The sequence below is a fragment of the Equus przewalskii genome, unplaced genomic scaffold, assembly GCF_037783145.1.
Source record: "Equus przewalskii isolate Varuska unplaced genomic scaffold, EquPr2 ChrUn-13, whole genome shotgun sequence".
NCBI classification, from domain to species: domain Eukaryota; kingdom Metazoa; phylum Chordata; class Mammalia; order Perissodactyla; family Equidae; genus Equus; species Equus przewalskii.
The window spans coordinates 626,658-647,832 of NW_027228750.1; the positions used below are offsets into that span (position 1 = coordinate 626,658).

Genomic DNA, 21,175 nt, shown 5'->3' on the forward strand with positions numbered 1-21,175 from the left:
GAGATCACTATATGTGGGGAGATACCAAAAGGAAACATGTCCAGTGACCTTGGCCTGGGCTGATCAGGAAGTATAAGAATGAAATGACACAGGAAAGTTTTTTTAGATACCCAAACCTCCTGAAATGATATTTTCCCCCCTGTAAAGCCATTATATGACAGTTAGAGAAGGTGCTTATAGATACAATGTCACCTGACTCATCCCACCATGACCTGTGGACTTAGTTTCTAGAAGTGAGCTCCTAAAGGGAGAGAATTCTACATTCATCCCGTGGAATCTTCAGCCCTCACCTATAGGTTGACTTGAAGAAGTCTCTTCCTAGAACTTGGTCCAGGAGGCTACATGAGGATCTTAGCCAAGCATCCAGTCTTTCTCTCCCCAGGGGTGTGAGAGGGAAGGGATTAGGAGGGAAAACGGGTCATGCCCTCAAGAGTCGGTCCACCATCCTCATTTGTTCACTGATTTCCACAGGGATTCTCCGGGGCAAGATGCCAGAGCAGCTGTGGACAAGTGAAGTGTAGGAGAGGGGAGCAGTGTGTGCACACGGCCTCAGGACCCCGCTGCTTCTGCCCCAACCCCCAGGACTGCGAGTCCAGCTGTGCCAGTAACCCCTGCCAGCATGGGGGCAGCTGCTACCCTCAGCGCCAGCCTCCTTACTACTCGTGCCAGTGCTCTCCACCATTCTGGGGCAGCCGCTGTGAACTCTACACAGCCCCCACTAGCACCCCGCCTGACACCTGTCTGAGCCAGTATTGTGCTGACAAAGCTCGTGATGGCGTCTGCGATGAGGCCTGCAACAGCCACGCCTGCCAATGGGATGGGGGTGACTGTTCCCTCACTATGGAGAACCCCTGGGCCAACTGCTCCTCCCCACTTCCCTGCTGGGATTACATCAACAACCAATGTGATGAGCTGTGCAACACGGCTGAGTGCCTATTTGACAATTTTGAATGCCAGGGGAACAGCAAGACATGCAAGTAAGGGTCCACGGTCCCCAGAAGCTGAGGGAGACTGTCACTAACATACCTCAGTTTCTTGTTCTTACTCCTAACCACTCCAGTGCTTCAACCCAAGCTGCCTCTGCTTTTCAGACTGGTGCCCTGAAGGTCCTCTTCTTCCTGGTGTCAGCCTTGTCCCATCACACGCTACCCCGTGCTCTCCCTTGCTGACAGAGGTCCAGGAATGCTCATTGCACAACCACCCCCTCTCTGCCTATCTCTGCCTTCTCACCTGCTGCTCTCGTGACCTCCCAGGGGAAATAACTTTGGAAGTGGTGTTACCCACTCTCAGGCAGCCTCTCACATAACCTGCCTGCAGGATGGATGGAAAGGTCTGTACTCTCTCTGTTCACCCCATCCTTTCCCTAGGACTGGGTTCCCCATCTGGATTTATCAGGGAGCGTACACTAGATTAGGCCACTTAACCCTGCTGGTCTTCATTGTTGCAGTTATAGGGTGTTTTATGGTTTACATAGAAACTTTCCTTTTAGCCATCCCATTGAATTTAACCCTGATTAATTGTCAACAACCTTGCGAGGCATAGGTATTGTTAATAGTCTTTCACAGGTGAGGGAACTGAGACCTGGGATGTTAAAGGTCTTGCCAAAGCACATGAGCTATTCCTGACTCCTAATCTCTTCACTGAGCTAGTGTGGCAAGTTGAACCAAATCATGTCACTATCAAGGGGTGGGGGAGGAGAGGAGAGTGTAGATGAAATGGTTTGTGCATCATTTAGGTTTTGGGACTCAATTTCCTATTCTCAGTATTTGAAAGAGGCTGTACAAGTTAGATCTGGTATCCTGTATGAGACATACCCCTCACTGCCTACCTTCCATAGTTGGTATTCAGTTTTGATTGGGAAAGAAATGGGCCATAGTGACATGGCCCTCTGTATAGCAACTCTTGATGGTTCAAGGCTATGTGTCCAGTTTCTGGAAGAATCTTCTAGAGGCAGCTTATACTTCTGAAAGCCTCTTTGTTACCTCACAGGAGCAGTAGATACAAAAACAGAGGAAGTATGAACCAGGTTGATTTTTGTTTCAAATACACAGCTTTGTTTACAAATCTGACTTAACAAGATTACGAGCTGCCTGGGGCCCCATAAGCCTGTGTAGCATAGTGAGCTCAGTGCTGTTTCTCATTCGTGGAGCATTCACTGATGTTAAGTGGCATAGACTATACGTACTTATGATGTCAGGGATAGGCGATTCGGGGAAGGCTTCCCGGGGCATTTGGGACTTGATCTGGGCCACAGAGGACAGGTAGGAAAATCCACAGTAATTCCAAGTGGAAAACCAAATAGAGCTCCAGTCAAGTCTGAACTCCCTTCCTTGTTCTCTCCCTCCTCTGCCTCCACCTGCCTAGGTATGACAAATACTGTGCAGACCACTTCAAAGACAACCATTGTGACCAGGGATGCAACAGCGAGGAGTGTGGCTGGGATGGACTAGACTGTGCTGCTGACCAGCCAGAGAACCTGGCAGAGGGTACCCTGGTAATTGTCGTGCTGATGCCACCTGAACAACTACGTCAGGATGCCCGCAGCTTCTTGCGGGCACTGGGCACTCTGCTCCACACCAACCTGCGCATTAAGCGGGACTCCCAGGGGGGCCTCATGGTCTATCCCTATTATGGTGAGAAGTCAGCTGTTGTGAAGAAGCCGAGGATGACACGCAGGTCCCTTCCTAGTGATGAAGAACAGGAGGTGGCTGGGTAGGTTTTTGGTTTCTGAATTTCTTCAAGCTTAATTTTATAAAGCTGAGCACTTTGATACACAGAAGTCATAACTGAACCTATAAAAATGCGTACCCCAAACAGAGCAGTGTATCAGGTCAAACAAACTGATTTTCACAGTACTTATGCTTAAGGCTCAAGGTTTGCCTTGATCTTGGGATCCTGAAGGGTGGGCTGGAGCAAGCAGGAGGCAGGATGTCTGGAAGCCCTCCTCAAATGCTAGAATCTCTGTCGTTTTTCCAGTGTTGCCTCAAATCCCTTTAGTAGTGACTCCTCCTTTGTACTAATCATTGCCCTCTTTTCAAGGCCCTTCATTTGTAATATAATTCTCTTTGATGAGGGTAATAATCTCCAATTGTTTTGTCATTCATACCCCACTATTTGTTGGTATATCCCGCAACTTTCAACTCTATAGCTAGCTGAGATAGGGATGCAGAAACAAAGGAGAATAAGAACCAAAAGTATGGGGGGGTATATTTTTAGAGTAGCACTATGTGCTGCTGAGTACCTAGGAAGGGGTGAAAGACCACCACCCAACCAGGAGAGCACCGAAGTCCAGCGCTACCCGGTTTTCTCACCTTGTCCTGTGTGCCTGAGTCAGAAGGCTTAGACTCACCCAGACCAAAGCAGGTGAGACATCGCCTGAGTGGGAAGTAGTGTTTAGGATCTGAAGGGACAATATCTTAATTTCTGAGATCTTTCTGGAGGCAGCATCACAGAGATGGAAAGCGTGATGCTCAAGGTGAGGAAGGAAGGATCACATAACCCTTTCTGACTCAGCTTGCTTGACTGGCACCTTCTGTTTTACTTAGCATTTCCCTTTTTCCTCTTTCCCTTGGCATTTCACAGCTCTAAGGTATTTCTGGAAATTGACAACCGGCAGTGTGTTCAAGATTCAGACCAGTGCTTCAAGAACACAGATGCAGCAGCAGCTCTTCTGGCTTCTCATGCCATCCAGGGGACCCTGTCGTACCCTCTTGTGTCTGTCGTCAGTGAGTGGCACTGGTCTTAAGGGGAAAGTATGGGGGTGAAAGGCATCACTTGGGGGCAAAGAGAAAACATCACACTTTTCAATGTGCAGTTCTCTATTTTTCAGGGCTGGTGAGGTCAAAGCTACCCTCTAAATGAATTTGATGCGAATATTGAAAGGTCGATATTTTGTTCAGCGCTTTCCCTGTCTCTCCGCCCTTTCAGGTGAATCCTTGACTCCAAAACGCACTCAGCTTCTCTATCTACTTGCTGTTGCTGTTGTCATCATCCTGTTTATTATCCTGCTGGGGGTTATCATGGCAAAACGAAAGCGTAAGCATGGCTCCCTCTGGCTGCCTGAAGGTTTCACCCTTCGCCGAGACTCCAGCAATCACAAGCGTCGTGAGCCAGTGGGACAGGATGCCGTGGGGCTGAAGTAAGAGGGTTTGCCAACAAGCTACTGTCACAGTGGTAATGAGCAGGGATAAATCGAAAAGCAGGTCTTGTTGAATCATGTTTCTAAATTCTGAGCTCTGGCCATACCACATTATCACACTTGACCATAATTCTGAATGTCTACTGAGTGACTATGAAATAATAGTCTGGATGCTTCTATTCTATATATATTATTGCAGTGATGCTCAGCTTCTGTGTTGAGGCACACTTTTGTTGTGAGCTCTTGATCATTGGGAAAGGAAAGGATATTTTCTCAGGCGATGGGATGTAAGATACTGCCCATCCTTTGTAGGCCAAGGCGCCTGAAAGTCTGAGTATAGCCACGAGAGTGTGTCATGGTGGAAGAAGTTGAAAACCATTCTATTAGTTTGTAACATAATCTCTGCTTTTATTTTTCCCCTTCATAATTCTGTCATATCAGGAATCTCTCAGTGCAAGTCTCAGAGGCTAACCTAATTGGTTCCGGAACAAGTGAACATTGGGTCGATGATGAAGGGCCACAGCCAAAGAAAGCCAAGGTAAGCTGGCCATGGTAGAACCACCACTGTCAGCCATTAGCTGATCACATTTCAATTTGTGTCCTTTGGTATCTAGAGTGTCCCGGAAGGGAGAAAAGGGTGATAGTCTTTGTATGTTGCTTAGGCAATGACCATCCCAGGGTGTCATGAAAGGCAGGAATCTTTAGGTCGTTGATGGCCTTAGGTTACCTGTGTATGTTTTTCAATAAGAACTCTTTAAAAATAATGAAACAAACATGCTTCCTTCCTCAAGTGTCATGCTGATGGTAGTCGAATAAGGACTGATGTGTGTAAATAGCATTTCTTCATGGCTAGCTCTCTCCCTTATCGTTTCTGGACACTTTTCCTTCTGGAAGGGAAGGTGGAATTAAACAGGGAAAGAAAGCCAGTGACCATTGAGTTTGGAGGCTCTGCATCTTGAGCCCAGGAAACTAAAGCCATATGGAAGTCAGAAGTAGATTGGGCTGAAGCTGATGTGAAAAAGGAGACCATCCTTCTATCCATAGCTCTACATGGCTGGGATATGCATGTATCCCATAGATATTCTAGATTAGCTACAGAAATGAATGCTTGAAGAATGCAGGCATGTAGTACAGCATGATGGTTAGGACATTGCTTTAGTTATAATCAGAACTGGATTCTAAAACACTGCTACTTGGTAGCTACCAAATTACTTAATCTCTTTTTACTTAATTATCCGTATCTGTAAAATAGGGACAATAATAATTCTTTCCCCTGTGAGTTGTGAGGATTAAACACAATGATACATGTAAAGCGCCTTACCTATTTTCTGTCACATACTAAATATTCAATGAAGGCTAGTTGCTTTTTAAATTATAATAATAATTATCGTTCAACAAATATTTCCTGAGTGCTTGCTATGTGCTGGGCAACCTCGAACGAGTCTTGTTCCATATTCTCACGAACCTTGCGGTCTAGAGGTAGAGACTTCCATGTAGTGCCTTGGTAGCACTTAATACATAGTCAGTTAAATAGAGGTAGGCAGAGTGTGCTTTTTAGGACCAAAAAGAGGAATTAAAGTCTAATTTGTATTTGAAAAGTAGGTAAGAGTTAATCAAACAAAGAATTGGGAGAGACCATGGCAGGCAGAGGAACAACAGAGGCAAAAGCCCAGAAGCAAGAAAATGGTGCTTCGGGGTTCTATAGGTAGCATATTAGGTAGGTAATATAGGTGACATGTTAGGGCTGCAGCCTAGAGTTTGAGATGGGCGGTTGGGAGAGTTGGACAGATGATGCAGGTGAGGTAAATAGGAACCATATCACGAGGGCAGTGGGAAGCAGATGCAGTTAATAATCTGGAGGGGTAGAGTAGGAGGAGAGAGAAAGCTGGGGGGAGATTAGAAGTGGTGGGAGGCTCTGGACTAGGTCCTTGTCTGCAGTTCCTGGTGGTGGGCCAGATTGATAGGAGAGTTGTTTTCCCCTCTCAGGCTGAAGATGAGGCTTTACTCTCAGAAGAAGATGACCCCATTGATCGACGTCCATGGACACAGCAGCACCTTGAAGCTGCAGATATCCGTAGGACACCATCGTTGGCTCTCACTCCCCCGCAGGCAGAGCAGGAGGTGGATGTGCTGGACGTGAATGTCCGTGGCCCAGGTCAGCACCTGCAAGCTTCCCCTTTTCACTAGGGCATGCCTGCCCTTGGTTCTGCAGTGTTGTCCTTGTGTTGACCCCACTTAATGATATGCCCTCTGCCAATGTCACAGATTCTAAATCAGCATGAAGAAACGAATGCTTAAAGAATAGAGGCATGCAGAAATTATTAATTTACCTGAGAGGAAAGGGGAGGATTTCACATTGCTTCACATACAGCATGCTTGAGAACAGGCTGATTATATGGGATAGATTTTACTAGGATAGAAAGATAATATCCCCAATCAGAAGGCTAGAGAATTAGTTTAGTTGACACCTGAGTGCATATAGTTCTGTTAATATTGGATATTTCAAATTGTTGTCCAATTCAAAATAACATAGCACTTAGAAACTTGAAGAGAAAAGCTTGTTTACTTAGAAAAGATCCCCCAGCTTAAAATGACTCTTACTTTCCCTTTACTCTTTACAGAAGGGACAATATCAGAGGAAAAGTAGGTGCCAAATGTAAAATGAATTGCCAATTAGGAACCACAGGGATTTTTTTCCCCCATAAGAAGAACTTTACTCAAATTGAACTTTTCCAACAATAGAGTTAATTGAACATTAATGTCCTTCTCCTCTTTGAATACTTTTTGGAATTTTCCTTTCCTGTAGATGGGTGCACTCCACTGATGCTGGCTTCTCTCCGAGGAGGCAGCTCAGATATGAGTGATGAAGATGAAGATGCAGAGGACTCTTCTGCCAACATCATCACAGACTTGGTCTACCAGGGTGCCAGCCTCCAGGCCCAGACAGACCGGACTGGTGAGATGGCCCTGCACCTTGCAGCCCGCTACTCAAGAGCTGATGCTGCCAAGCGTCTGCTGGATGCAGGTGCAGATGCCAATGCCCAGGACAACATGGGCCGCTGCCCTCTCCATGCTGCAGTGGCAGCTGATGCACAAGGTGTCTTCCAGGTAAAGAACATGAGAAGAGTTGGTTCCTTTTGGATCTATAATGTTTTATCTTTGTTAAGACACTTAATATCCCATTATATTTGTTCAATAATTCTTTGAGAGAATAAGGCAGTTAGTAGAGTCATGCTTGCTAGACGGAAAAGCAGGAAAAGTGAGGCAGGCAAACTGACTTAACTCTGTACAGCCAGATAGTGATAGAACCAACAGCAGATAACACAAGTCTTCTGATTCTTAATCACTGTTCTTTTCGATGTGCAAAATGCCTCCCAAATGAATGGATCAGATAGGAGTCTTACCTGTTATAAAGCCTTTGACTAGTGCCAGCTTCTCTCTGTAAATTTATCTGACCATATGGGCTTCCAGCTGCTCCTTGGTGGTTTTCTTGACGTGAGTTCACAGTGTACTCCTTGAGGCCCTTTTATTTTACCCTTACGAGGAAATTGAAAGTATTCTGAATCAGCTTAAACTAACGCCATAATTGAAATTATGGTGTTTTCCCACACCTCCTTCTTTCTTTAGAAAGTAGAAATACATCACTTTACATGAGCCATTGTCTCTTGAGCATCCATTTATTTGTACTTTCATTCAACAAATATTTATTGATTGACCATGGTAGAATTTTGGGCACAAAGATAACGAGACATTCCGTCCCTTCCAGGCACTTACAGTGTAGCTTCAGCTCTGATGCTTTTGTTTCTTTTCTTAGCTTCATGATTTTCCTTAATCCAGGTGACTCTGTTTTCTGTACGTTCTCCTCTTCTAGATTCTGATCCGCAACCGAGTAACTGATCTAGATGCCAGGATGAATGATGGTACCACACCCCTGATCCTGGCTGCCCGCCTGGCTGTGGAGGGAATGGTGGCAGAACTGATCAACTGCCAAGCAGATGTGAATGCAGTGGATGACCATGGTAGGGACAAAAGGCAGGGATTCAAATTCTCCCCTGAAAAGCATGCCTCTAAGGAGGAAAATTGTTACACGATCCTTAAAGAACTGTCTCAGATCTGAATCCACTGAAGATTAATTCATTAATTCTTCCTTTTCGACATATTGAGTTCAGAGAACTGGACCAGTGGGAAGTCCATAGATGAAGATGGGAAGGGATCTTTAGTGAGGGTTCTTGGTCCTCAAAGCAGGTCTGTGAAAGGTAGATCGCATAGATTTCCTGTGTAGATTCCCAGCGATACCACTCTTGATACGAGGACTTATGAGAGCTGACTTCACTCGGGGGGTTGTCGGAGATCCTGAATACACAGTCTGACATGTAATAAATAAATAGGTTGTTGTCTTCAGTGTGTGATTGGTAGATCCTCCAATGGTCGATTCTGCCATGTGGAGGATGTGGGTACCGTAGACAAGTGGTCCTTTACACAGAGGTTTTCTGAAGGCCAGCCAGCCTGTAGAAGTATTTCTAGAACAGAGGAACAAGAAGATAACACTTAGGTTTTTCCTATGGGCCTTCACAGAGAACTGGCTTTCTGTTGCTCTCTGGGAAGTTTAAGGTTTTCTTGTATAAGTTATGATGTTTCCTTCTACTAGGAGTAGCTCACGTCCTTCTAAACTCTTGTCTGCTTATAAAAATGTTCTTCCTTGCAGGAAAATCTGCTCTTCACTGGGCAGCTGCTGTCAATAATGTGGAGGCGACCCTTTTGCTGTTGAAAAATGGGGCCAACCGAGACATGCAGGACAACAAGGTACAGTCTGGGCTCTGAGCTGGAGGGCAGGCATGGCAGCGCCTCAGATTAGAAGGCCTTCCCTTTTGTCCTGTAGCTCCTCCTGTGATATGTGTAGACAAAGATGAAGGCAGGTTGGAAAGGAAGTTGGTCCAGAGAGCTTGAGGAAGGGTGTTGGGCTTCTCCAGAGCAGTGTCAGGATGGAGCCCTCTGTCTGCTCAGCACTCAGTCTCAACCGGGCTGTGCTGTAAATAACTGGCGTGGCCTTCTCCGCCTCTCTTTTCTCTGACATTTCTCTTCTCCTGCTCTCAGTTCTGTCCACACTCACTTCCTTTTCTCCTGTGTGTTTTCATTTTTTCCCACTGCTCTTTTCTCTCCTGTTGGACACCATGATGTTTTCCTCTTTACTTTTCTTCCTGAGTTTTATGTCAGGCTTCCCCTCTCTCACTCATCTTATCTTGTCTCATTTATTTCCTCTGTTCCCTTATTTTAGTTCTTTCTTGAACACGTTTTATCTCTTCTTCTTTTTATTTTCCCTTATTTTTGCCATTTCTCTACATGCTCTAGGTTCTTCCCCTCCTACCTGTCTTATTTCTAACTCTTTTTCCTCTTAAAACCCTATTTCGGTGAGCTCAGTGCTCTTTTAAGTGACTCTCTGGCCCAGTGGCATGTTTAATTTCATACATTCCCCATTAAGGTGATAACATCCTCAATGAGGGAAAATTGATTGTTGAGGAGGTGCGAAATCATCTTACTCTTTTGTATATAAAATGCAGATATCCATTCAGTACATGGGTAGATATACAATTTATCTGTGGTATTAAAATTTCATGTGGGAGGGAGTTAGGAAAAAAATGTCTAAGGGAATGATAATAACAAAAAGATTGAGAAACTGCTGTATTCTCAAGAACGTTATTAAAATGTGCTCTATCTGGGCCTTTTCTGCAGGAAGAGACACCTCTGTTTCTTGCTGCCCGGGAGGGGAGCTATGAAGCAGCCAAGATTCTCTTAGACCATTTTGCCAATCGGGACATCACAGACCATATGGATCGTCTTCCTCGGGATGTGGCTCGGGACCGCATGCACCATGACATTGTCCGCCTCCTGGACGAGTACAATGTGACACCAAGCCCTCCAGGCACTGTGCTGACTTCTGCTCTTTCACCTGTCATCTGTGGGCCCAACAGATCTTTCCTCAGTCTGAAGCACACCCCAATGGGCAAGAAGCCTAGACGGCCCAATGCCAAGAGTGCCATGCCCACTAGCCTCCCTAACCTTGCCAAGGAGACCAAGGATGCCAAGGGTAGTAGGAGGAAGAAGTCTCTGAGTGATAAGGGCCAGCTCTCTGAGAGCTCAGTGACTTTATCCCCTGTTGATTCCCTAGAATCTCCTCACACATATGTTTCTGACACCACATCCTCTCCAATGATTACATCTCCTGGAATCTTACAGGCTTCACCCAACCCTATGTTGGCCACTGCTGCACCCCCTGCCCCAGTTCATGCGCAGCATGCACTCTCTTTCTCTAACCTTCATGAGATGCAGCCTTTGTCTCATGGGGCCAGCACTGTGCTGCCCTCAGTGAGCCAGCTGCTGTCCCACCACCACATTGTTCCCCCAGGCAATGGCAGTGCAGGGAGCTTGGGTAGGCTACATCCAGTCACTGTGCCAGCAGATTGGATGAACCGCATGGAGATGAATGAGACCCAGTACAATGAGATGTTTGGTATGGTCCTGGCTCCAGCTGAGGGCACCCACCCTGGCATAGCTCCCCAGAGCAGGCCACCTGAAGGGAAGCATATAACTACCCCTCGGGAGCCCTTGCCCCCCATTGTGACTTTCCAGCTAATCCCCAAAGGCAGTATTGCCCAGCCAGCTGGGGCTCCCCAGCCTCAGTCCAACTGCCCTCCTGCTGTTGCAGGCCCCCTGCCCACCATGTACCAGATTCCAGAAATGGCTCGTTTGCCCAGTGTGGCATTCCCCACTGCCATGATGCCCCAGCAGGATGGGCAGGTTGCTCAAACCATTCTGCCAGCCTATCATCCTTTTCCAGCCTCTGTGGGCAAGTATCCCACACCCCCTTCACAGCATAGTTATGCTTCCTCGAATGCTGCTGAGCGAACACCCAGTCACAGTGGTCACCTCCAGGGTGAACATCCCTACCTGACACCATCCCCAGAATCTCCTGACCAGTGGTCAAGTTCATCACCCCACTCTGCTTCTGACTGGTCAGATGTGACCACCAGCCCTACTCCTGGGGGTGCTGGAGCAGGTCAGCGGGGACCTGGGACACATATGTCTGAGCCACCACGCAGCAACATGCAGGTTTACGCATGAAAAAGTCTGCCTCCAGTTTAGGGACAGAACTGCCTATTGTAAATGCTGCTGAGGAACAAATGAAGGTCATCCGGGAGAGAAATGAAGAAATCTCTGGAACCAGCCTCTGGAGGCAGAAGAGAGGAGATGCTCTTACCTTTTAGATAATGCAAGGGAAGCAATTTTATCAGCTTCACTGGCTATATGCAGAGTTTTGTAGGGGAGAGACATGGCTCCTTCTAGTCTCTTGCCCATCAAGCCAAGTTCATGGAAATGCAAGATGAATACAAGACTTGGGACCATGTTTACTCTCTTCTATTTGGAGACTAGGATGGATGGATGCCTGTTGTAGCCCAGACAGTCTTGCAGCTTAGACTGCATTTTAAGCCCTGGGGGCTTCTGCCATATCCATGAGAAGATTCTATAGTAGAGTCCTACTGGGAACTGTGCCCTGGAATTCTGCCTGAGTTGAGTTATCTCATCTTCTCATCCTTGGAAATTCTTTTGACTTCATTTGGTGCTTTAATTTTTGCACCTTTCTATGGTTGTAGCCACACCAGCATGTTCTAGGGCAAGACCTTTGTGCTTTTACTCATTCCTGCTCTGGAAAGCAACTTCAGCCTCCTTTTTCCCCTCCTACTTTCCCAGTGCCCCTAGGAGTCTCACAGGGTTTACTTTGGTTATGGTTCTCAGCATAAACCTTTCAGGTATGTTTCTTTAGAAAATGGACCTATTATACTCTCCTACATAATAGGACTCCCAGAAGAAGAAGGGAGCAAAATATATTTCTTCGAACCCATTTTGGGGACAGGAGACCCCTTCAAGAGGCTGCACCTTAATTCTCTTGCCTGCATGTGGGGCTTCATATAAACCTTACTAGAAAGAAGGATAAAAATTGGTTGTTTTCCATTTGTGGGCCTAGTCAGGGTGACATCTTTTCCTTGGCACCATAGGTACTGTGACCTCCTTACAAAAACAAACAGACAGACAAAGGTTTGGAATGTTGGAATGACCCAGAGATAAGCTAACTCATGCAAGAAGTGGTTACCCACTGACAGGTCCCCCCCTTCCCTTCCTGCCAAGCATTCCATTGACTGCCAGCATGAAGCACATTTGTTCCCAGAGCTTAGAACCCTCGGCCTGCTTCACTCACTCATCCAGCAGGTGAAGCTAGTCCTAGCTGTTGAGCTTTTCCTTCCATCTATCTCCACAGAAGAAAATGTCTGAGACGATATTCCCTTGCCATTTAGAACTGAACCTTCCTCAGCTCAAGGGACCCCATGACAGTCGCCCTCCCTTCGTCAGGTGATCACTGTCTCTACTTCTTGATTCTCTTTCTGATCAAAGGCCTGTTTACCAGTCTTCCCTCCACATTGTATGGTCTGAGTTACTGGTACACCCAGTAGGTTCTCACCGCACACATGGATTTTCTATGTTCAAGTGCAGGAAATAGAAAGTTGGCCTCGTTCTCTAGGGTCCAAGCCAGCCCTATAAGAAGGTTGGAAAGGGAGGAACTATGAGGCAGCCTTTGCTATTTTTTGCTACCTTTTCTTTTCCTTTGAAGCAGTCATGACACTGCTGTTTAGGCAATTAACAAAGACACTTATCAGGACACTTCCCTTTCCTAGTGTCACCTTCTAGATGATAATGGACAATTTCAGACTCACCGTCTTTCTCATCCTCAGGTTCAGATTGTGATTGCATCTCACCTGAGTCTCCTCTCTGTATCTGTGATCTTGGTAACTGCCTTGACCCTCTGTCAAGGGCAGAAGCATTCCAGTCATCACTAGAAATAGGAGGAGAATAGCTTTCTTCCTCTTCTCCCTGAGTCTGCTGATAATTGGTCCTGTGGTCACACTGTCACTTCTCCCTGTGCTATGATGTCATGAAACCTGGAAAATTAGTTCTGCCGGGCCCTTTTGTAGATATTAATAGTTAAATTCCCTACTCTGTTTTGGTTTGAATGATAGTCTTCATTCCCATTGGCTGGGAGTGTTTCTCAGTGCTTCTCACTTACCTGATTTATCTGTCTATGGCCCTATATGGAAACCCTGTGTGTCTGTTAGCATGGCAGTCTACAAATGGTTTTTTGTCTTGCCCAAGTTCATTTAACCAACAAAAATAATTAGTTCTGCCCTGACGTAAGCAGATTGTTCATTCTGTGTTTTATTCTCTCACATGGCAGCTCCAGCAGCCCCTTTCATGGTGTATGACATTTTATCATTCTAAATGGTGATTCTCTATCCTTGGACCCATTTGTCAATTCACAGATGGGGAGAACCTATCTGCATGGACCACTGTGGACCCCACCACATCTGACCCTCTCTGTCATCCTGTTCCAGCCCCACATCCTGAAAGTATCAGCCTCTAATCCAGCAGCTTGGATCGTTTATAGCCTCTCCCCTCCCTGAGCTCAATGTAGGCCTAACTTGCTTGCTTCTCCTTCTTGGGATCCTTGGGTTTTGGGGAAGGGAATGTGAAAGCTGCCATTACAGACAACAGGCTTCAGTGATGAGAAGGAAGACACTGCCTTTCGAGCATTTATCAATCTCCTACATTTTAAGAGCCCTTGAGTGTATAGAATCTAATAAAAGAGAAGGTAAGACGGAGAATCACTTTCTCATTTGGGTTCAGAATTGGAGACTAGGTTTTTATGGAACACATCTTTTATGCCGTCTATAGGTCATCCCCCCCCATTTTTGGTTTATTTTTATTTTTATAAGTTTTTTCCTTTGACTCCTGTCTGTCTGGGGGATAGATGTTTTGTTTAATTGTTTGTTTTTTCTGTTTTGTGTTAAGCATCGTTTTCTGACTTACATGATGGTGAGCGAGGGAGAGGTTTGAGGGAAAGGGAGACTGAGAGTTAAAGATTTTAATGTAAGCAATCAGCTAAGATGCTCAAGTCCATTATGTCATCCTTTATTAAATTTGCTAGTTCACAATTCTTGCATAGAAAAGAACCAAATCTGTAATGTTTCGTTGGCAGATGGTTTGGGGATTTTGGCCTTAACCAGTACGTTGAATGTATGATGACTGAGAGGACACGTTGATGTGCCCTGAGACTCCCACTCGTAACTGTCTGGTACTATGGTTCCTTCCTTGTGTACATTTCCCTTAAAAGTGATATTATATCTGTTTGTATGAAAAACCCAGTAACCAATAAAATGACTGCGTATTCCTAACTATACATAGTAAGGAAAACGCACACTTTGTTTTTACTTTCAAAGTTTCATTCTAAAAGTAGTTAAGATGAAATTTATATGAAAGCATTTTTATCACAAAATAAAAAAGGTTACATGTCAAGTTCAGTGGCACTGCAGTTTTTATTTTCCTTTCCTGTATCCCCGGTCTCACAATGATCTAGCTCATGGGGTCGTGATTTGCTGAGAGAGAAAGCATTTTCTTTTCACTCTGAATCCCACAAAGCCTAGCACTAGGCTTCTTTTTTTCTTTCTCCAGTTGGGTCATTAATAAATGCTTTTGAGGAAAAAGCTTTTGTCAGATAGGAAGCATTGCAGGACTGAGTCACTTCTCTGTGCACTGGCTGGTGACAGGTGGACAATTGCTCAAGACAAAGTGCCTTCCACTGGAAATGGAGAGTGTTTGCTAAAGCCAGAACTGAGGATTGGGATGTAATTAAAAATATTGATGGTGCTGTTACTTAAACCATTAATTTGCAATATTATTCCTCAAATTTTGTGTAGAACTTAACATATGCAATTATAAAATATCATTTTGCATATAAATATGTTACCAAGTTTGTTCCTACGTTTGCTTTTTTTAAAGTCAATTAGTGAGACATTTGAACATAAATATTTGACTTTTGTGATCTGTATGGCATCAGCAGTCTTATATCTACATGGAGTTCATTTCCAGATTCTATTAGCAGAAACTTCTACAACACACATGCATAATTCTAAATGGTAGCAGTATTTTTTAAATGACTTGACTTAAATTCTCAGGATATGTTTCAGTTAAGCAGATGAAGGAACCTTATTCAAGATCTGCACAAATATGTTTTAACACAACTGGTAACACATTGGTTATCCTGAGAGTGTTGTAATTTTAGATAAGACACATTTGAGTCCTCATGTTGGGTTTTGTAATGGTGTAAAAAGATTGAACTTGAGAGCTAAGGAATGACTCACCAGTCTGGTCCTCTGTAGGCTGGCCTCTCAGAGCTGGAGTTGCCTCTTCAGGCTACTTGGGAACTAAAACTTGCCCCAGGGAAATCTGCTTTGGTGGGTCTGTGCTGCAGACCACTGGGCCGCTGACCACATCCTAGCCCTGCAATTGCAAGACTAGAAACCTAGCCCTTGATTGCGTGTGGAGGATCCAGGGCTCTCCCAGTCATGAAATCCAAGGATGGAGAGCAGGGCTGGAGGCCAAGGGCTGCCACATCACACAGCTGGAACAATAGACTTGGACACCAGGCCATGGTCATGCCAGGGGAGGGACTGATGCTTCCCCCAGTGATGCAGCTAAAAATCCTCATAGCCCAAGGAGAGGGGGCTGAGTTCCTCTTTCAGAATGTGATGAGTAGAACAATCATCCTGAATGCCCGCATATGGTCCAGGATGTGATGGACAATGGGGGAACTGCGAACCTGTTACTTCCTCTGCCTCTGTAAGTGCTCCCAATAAACACTGCTCCAGACCAGCTGTGTGAGTGGTCGAGTCACAGTGGTGAGTGGTCGAAAAGGGAATACAACTTTTTCTTCTTTTGACTTAGAGCTTAGCAAAACACATTTAAAACATTTGCACTAGTCAAGTCCCAACTGCAAAGTGTGGGCAAACTCAAATTAGGATAATTCAGTAAGAGTTTATTTACAAAAGAACTAATTATGAAGTGTGTGTGTGAGGTGTAGGGGAACTCTAAGGGGCAGTGCAGGAAGCCTGGCTAGCACCAGCAGAGCTGTTACCACCCCTCGGTCCAAAGGGCTGAAGGCTGGGAGAGGTTACCGGAACCTGGAAGGAGAAAGTCTTGCAGAGTAACTTACGTCAAGAAGAGCTGTGACTTCTGTCAGGGAACACAGTGAGCCCCAGGTCCCCTCACAATGAAGAAGCCAGGGAATGAATACCGTGATCTCATCTCCACCCACTTCCACCCTGGACTTTCCATTTGCTGAATCCAAGTGGAAGTCTGAAAATACAGGAGCCCATTGGATTTGATCCATTGATACAGGTCAGCTTCCGGGGACAAAGAGCTTGGTGGAGAAAGGAAGAAGGTGGGTCTGAAGGTGCAAACACGTCATTATCCAAAACATTCTCACTCCAACCATAGCATTTCTAAAAGACTTCTCCTGACAGCCTGCCATTGATGTGTCAAGGCAGGAAACAAAGTAAAAGGAATTATGTATTCATAATCCTGACTTAACTTCCTTTCCAGATCTACTAGTGTGTTTCATCATCACTTTGGCTTTAAGTACCCAAACTGAAGACAGTCATCAGCAGTAGGATGGATAACTTATGGTATCTTCATTCAGTGGAATACTGTAAAGAAATGAAAAAGAACAAAATGCAACAATATGAAGAATTGTCATTGACATACTGTTGAGCAAAATAAGCCAAACACAAAAGAAGACGTTCTATATGATTCAATTATATAATTCAGGATAAAAAAAAAAAAAGGTAAATAGAGAACTGAATAGTGGGTACTTTTTTGGGAGAGGGATCTTGACTGAGAAGAGGGCAAGAAAAATCTTTCTGGAATCTGGAAATATCCATGGTGATTACATGAATGTATACATATGTAAAATTTACTTAAGATTTGTGCATTTTACTTATGTAAGTTACACTGCTGTAAAATGTATAATAGTAAACAGAAATGTAGAAACACTATTATAAAATTATATATAATTTATAATAGATAATTTCTTTATTTCTCCCTGCTTCCTCCTCTTCTTCCTCCCTCCTCCCTTTCCCATTTACTTGTTTGCATAAATTTGGTTTGTGGGGATTATTTTATTCTTAAAAATATTGTTATTTGCAATAGTTTATCCATGAAGAAAATATATTTTCAAATTCAATTATATAAAATATAGGACTGCATAATTGCAAAGTTAATAAATGAGTGAGGGGAGTCAGCTGTTGGCTAGCTGAGTAGGCGTTCTGGAGCTGGGCTGGATAATCCATATCGCTCTGGGTCCTGGCTGCTATTTGGCACTACCTGGTAGCCCTTGTCTGCTTCAGCATAAACACGTTTCGGTTGATTCTGGGTTCTGTAATCTGGCTGGGATTTGCAAGACCTCATTGTAAATCATCACCTGCTTCATATGCCTATTTCAGACAATTTAGGCAAGGCAAATACTAGACGTAGGGACTCAGCTCCTGGCTCTCTCTAATGGAATTGTCTCATGTTTCTCTCTCTCTCTCCTCCATGATCCCTTTCCCTTGACTCCTGGAAAAAGGTTTAAGAACATGGTCCTGACAGAGGATACGCACCAGCCACTATGTCATATCAGAATCTGTGTTCCTATGGTTACTGCAGGGTTTTACATAGAAGAATTGGTAAGGAGAAAGAGAAGCTATCTGCATCTGAGATCAATAAGACTATATACCTGGGCAACCCAAGAAAACTTACTGAAAAACTACCCTAAACCATTCAGAATTCAATAAATAAAATGATGTAAAACTAATTCATAGAAAAACCTTTGTTATAAACGAATACCAACTGGGCGATGTAATTGAAGAAAAAACCACATTTAAAATAACAAACACACACACACATTTCCCCCCAATGTACACACAGTAATAACCTTTAAAAAAACTCCTAACTGCAAATATTACCAAATACCCCCTACTCCTGAAAACTTGAGTGATGCTGCTGCTTTATCAATTACAGCTTTAGCTCTGCTCTATTCTTCCCACCTGCTAGATAAAAATCATAAATATATCTGATCATGCCCACAACTTAGATAAAAATTCATTAAGATACTCAATTCTTTGAATCCATCTCAATACCATCTAACACAACTCCAAATCCTATAATAAGCCCTTCCTGACACCCACTTAACTGAGATACCCACATTTCCCCCTGGTGTGCAGTTTTCTCTGCTGCAAAGAGCATCAATAAATCCATCTTTGTTTGACTTGCAGAGGTGCTCCTGGTGGTCTTTGAAAGATATCAGCAGGGCCCTGTGCTCAAACTCCAAAACAGAAAAAAATCCCGTTTTCACACTCTGTTATATACAGAGCACTGACTGTAACAGTAAGAGTTCATGAATTTATTTCAAGAATATCTGGAACATTCACAAAAATTGAACGTATATGAAGCCATTATAAAATCTCAGAGAAAGTTTCAAAGAATCAGTATCATACAGACAGTTATCTCTGAACACAACACTATCAAATTAGAAACAAAAATAAACATGTAACCAACATACTTATATGTATGCAAATTTTAAAAACTTATAAATAAGTCAGTTGTTAACACAAATATGTTAGAAGATATTTAGAAACTGCACAAAAATACTTATCCAATAGTACCACTGTTTTTGAAATACTAATTATTAAAACTTATGGAAAGCAACTAAAGTTTTAAGTGGAGAAACTTTAGCCTAAATGCTTATATTACAGCAGAAAGACTGAATCAATAACCTAAGCATTTTATAGAAGAAATTAGACAAAGAACCACAGACTAAATCCAAAGAAATAGAAGGTAGGAAATTATCAAGATAAACAGAAATTAACTCACTGAAAAAAAAGTAATAGACGCAACGAAGTATTTAGTAAAATTAAATCTTCATGATAAAAATTATGAAATATAATAGCAAATTAGAAACAGGAACTTCCCCAAACTACTAAAGGCTATCTACCACAATCTATGGCAAACATCATACTTGATGAGAGTATAAATTTGTTTCCTTTAAAGTTAGGTATAATGTAGATGCCAGCTCTCATATGTTCTATTCAACTCAGTCTGGAAATTCTAGTTTCAGCCAGGAAAGAAAAACAAAAACAGTCATTGCTTATACACCATCTGGTAACGTACATAAAAAGTCCAAGAGAATATATAAACTGTTAGAACTCGTGGCCGTTAAAGAAGACAGGGGAAACAAACAAACGAAAACACAGACTCTTTCCTGTTAACAGTTAGTTGACTCCAACCAAATGGTGAAGGAAATTAAATACACTCTGGCTGTAGGGTACAGGAATCTATCTACCCATGTCAGGTGAGAACGGGGACATTAAAGGGGATAGATTTATAGACCTCTGTTGACCTAACGGAGGACACTGGAGGAAAAAAATGGGTCCAGCAGTTCCATCTGTACCTCAGGAAGAATCATCCTGGAAGCATGTAGCCTTCATTCCTTGTCCCAGCCTCAGACATCTGGGTGAAAACAAATAGAGCACTAACTAGAATTCTGTAATCTTGCCTCTCCTGACTGGCAAATCTAATTCCTGCTAGCAAACTGTGTAGATTATCCATTTATTGACTCTTCTAAAACCACCCTTTCCACCTGCTCTGTGAAAATGGATCTGGGCTCTTTAAATATTTTTGCTTGCTAGCATTCTGTTAAGCTTTATCAGTAGAGGGTGCTGGAGAGGTATTTTTTAGGAGTAAGGGGTTTTTCTTCCTGGTTCCAGTGACTCCCTAGACAGGCTCCTCCTGCAGTGTAAGTAGCTTGCCAAGTGACAGGCTCCTGAAGCACAGGCAGCTTCTCCAGCGCCCAGGGTCTGCAGTGTATGGCAGCTGGAGGCACCCACCAGCCAATAGCAAGCCCAGGCACCCACTTTTTCCCAGGTGGCTTTGTAGTAGAGTATATTAGATGCCCTGGTGAGACAGCTTCCTGGGAACAGCTTTCTCCAGTGCCCTAGATGCCTCAGTGAGACGCCCTCCTGGGAACAGCTTTCCCCAGTCCTCAGAGGATGGATTTCTGGCAAGATCCACCAGAGGGGTGCCTCAGTGAATTCTCTGCCATCCAGCGACCGAGGCTGTGCCTCCAACAAAATCTGGCTCTTAGCCCTGAAAGATCGAGGCTCTTCCTTGGATGCCCTATTTCAGCCCAATAGCTAGTAGTAGACTACACTATATATTATAGTATTTAGATTACATTACACCATTTCTTATCTTATCACTTCAAATCTGCTATATTATGTATTATATCCACTATTCCAATATTCTTTAGAGTTCTCTTTACATTTTAGTAGTAAATCTCTTATTACTCCAATTTCCTATTATAATTAATAATTCTTTATATTGCATTTTCCATCTTTGATTACGATATGGATTCTCCCTTCTGACTGAAGCCAGATTGATAGGTACAGGAGGTAATTTTTGTAGAGAAAAAAACCACTGCTCTGTGTTGTGCTTAGTTTTATCCTAATATCAGTAAGTCAGAGCCATCACCAAATCTACATTATTTTCTTTTATTAACTCCTTTCCAAAAGAGACATAATAAATCATGATGACCATCTCAAAAACTTGGAGCTGTTCTTTAAAAAGAAAAAATGATCGGAAGGGACAAAATACATTGGTGATATAAATTTTTACAATGTAAGTTAATAATACTAGGCATATTTAATCTGCTAGCACTAGCCCTTCAATAATGACTTCATGGCTCCAAGCTGTCAAGTTAAAGATTAATGATTCTAAAGCATATTTAATTGTCTCATCTCAGAAAATAGACCAAAAACTTTTACGTTACCAAGATATTTTTTCAATGTGAATATAACGTACACAGAAATGAGCATAAAATTTTTAGGAATGGTTTAACAAATATGTACAGCAAATGCCAGTGGTCAGGGCATATATTGCCAACACCCCAGCGCCCTGGAAACCACAAGAACCATAGTCTACCCCTCCTCCATTCTCTCCTGATGATAGTCCCTTCCCTTCACCCTAAAAGTAATGACTCTCCTGACAGTTCTGGTAATTACTTCTTCGATTTATTTTACCAACTATACACATATCCCTAAAAGTAAAGTTCAACTCTGT

The 21,175-nt window shown here is 43.6% G+C and overlaps 1 protein-coding gene across 2 annotated transcripts in view; it reads left to right on the forward strand.

Moving 5' to 3' along the window:
- NOTCH2 (notch receptor 2) overlaps positions 1–14,539 on the forward strand; it is a 153,773-nt gene extending 139,234 nt beyond the window's left edge. For both annotated transcript variants that reach the window (XM_070607719.1, XM_070607720.1), the window contains exons 25-34: positions 472–977; positions 2,365–2,712; positions 3,583–3,725; positions 3,928–4,138; positions 4,580–4,676; positions 6,125–6,293; positions 6,945–7,246; positions 8,010–8,157; positions 8,844–8,941; positions 9,869–14,539. In XM_070607719.1, the coding sequence (XP_070463820.1) occupies positions 472–977; positions 2,365–2,712; positions 3,583–3,725; positions 3,928–4,138; positions 4,580–4,676; positions 6,125–6,293; positions 6,945–7,246; positions 8,010–8,157; positions 8,844–8,941; positions 9,869–11,257 (3,411 nt within the window). In that variant the 3' untranslated portion in view covers positions 11,258–14,539. The remainder of the gene's footprint in view (positions 1–471; positions 978–2,364; positions 2,713–3,582; positions 3,726–3,927; positions 4,139–4,579; positions 4,677–6,124; positions 6,294–6,944; positions 7,247–8,009; positions 8,158–8,843; positions 8,942–9,868) is intronic.
- Positions 14,540–21,175: the final 6,636 nt, after the last annotated feature.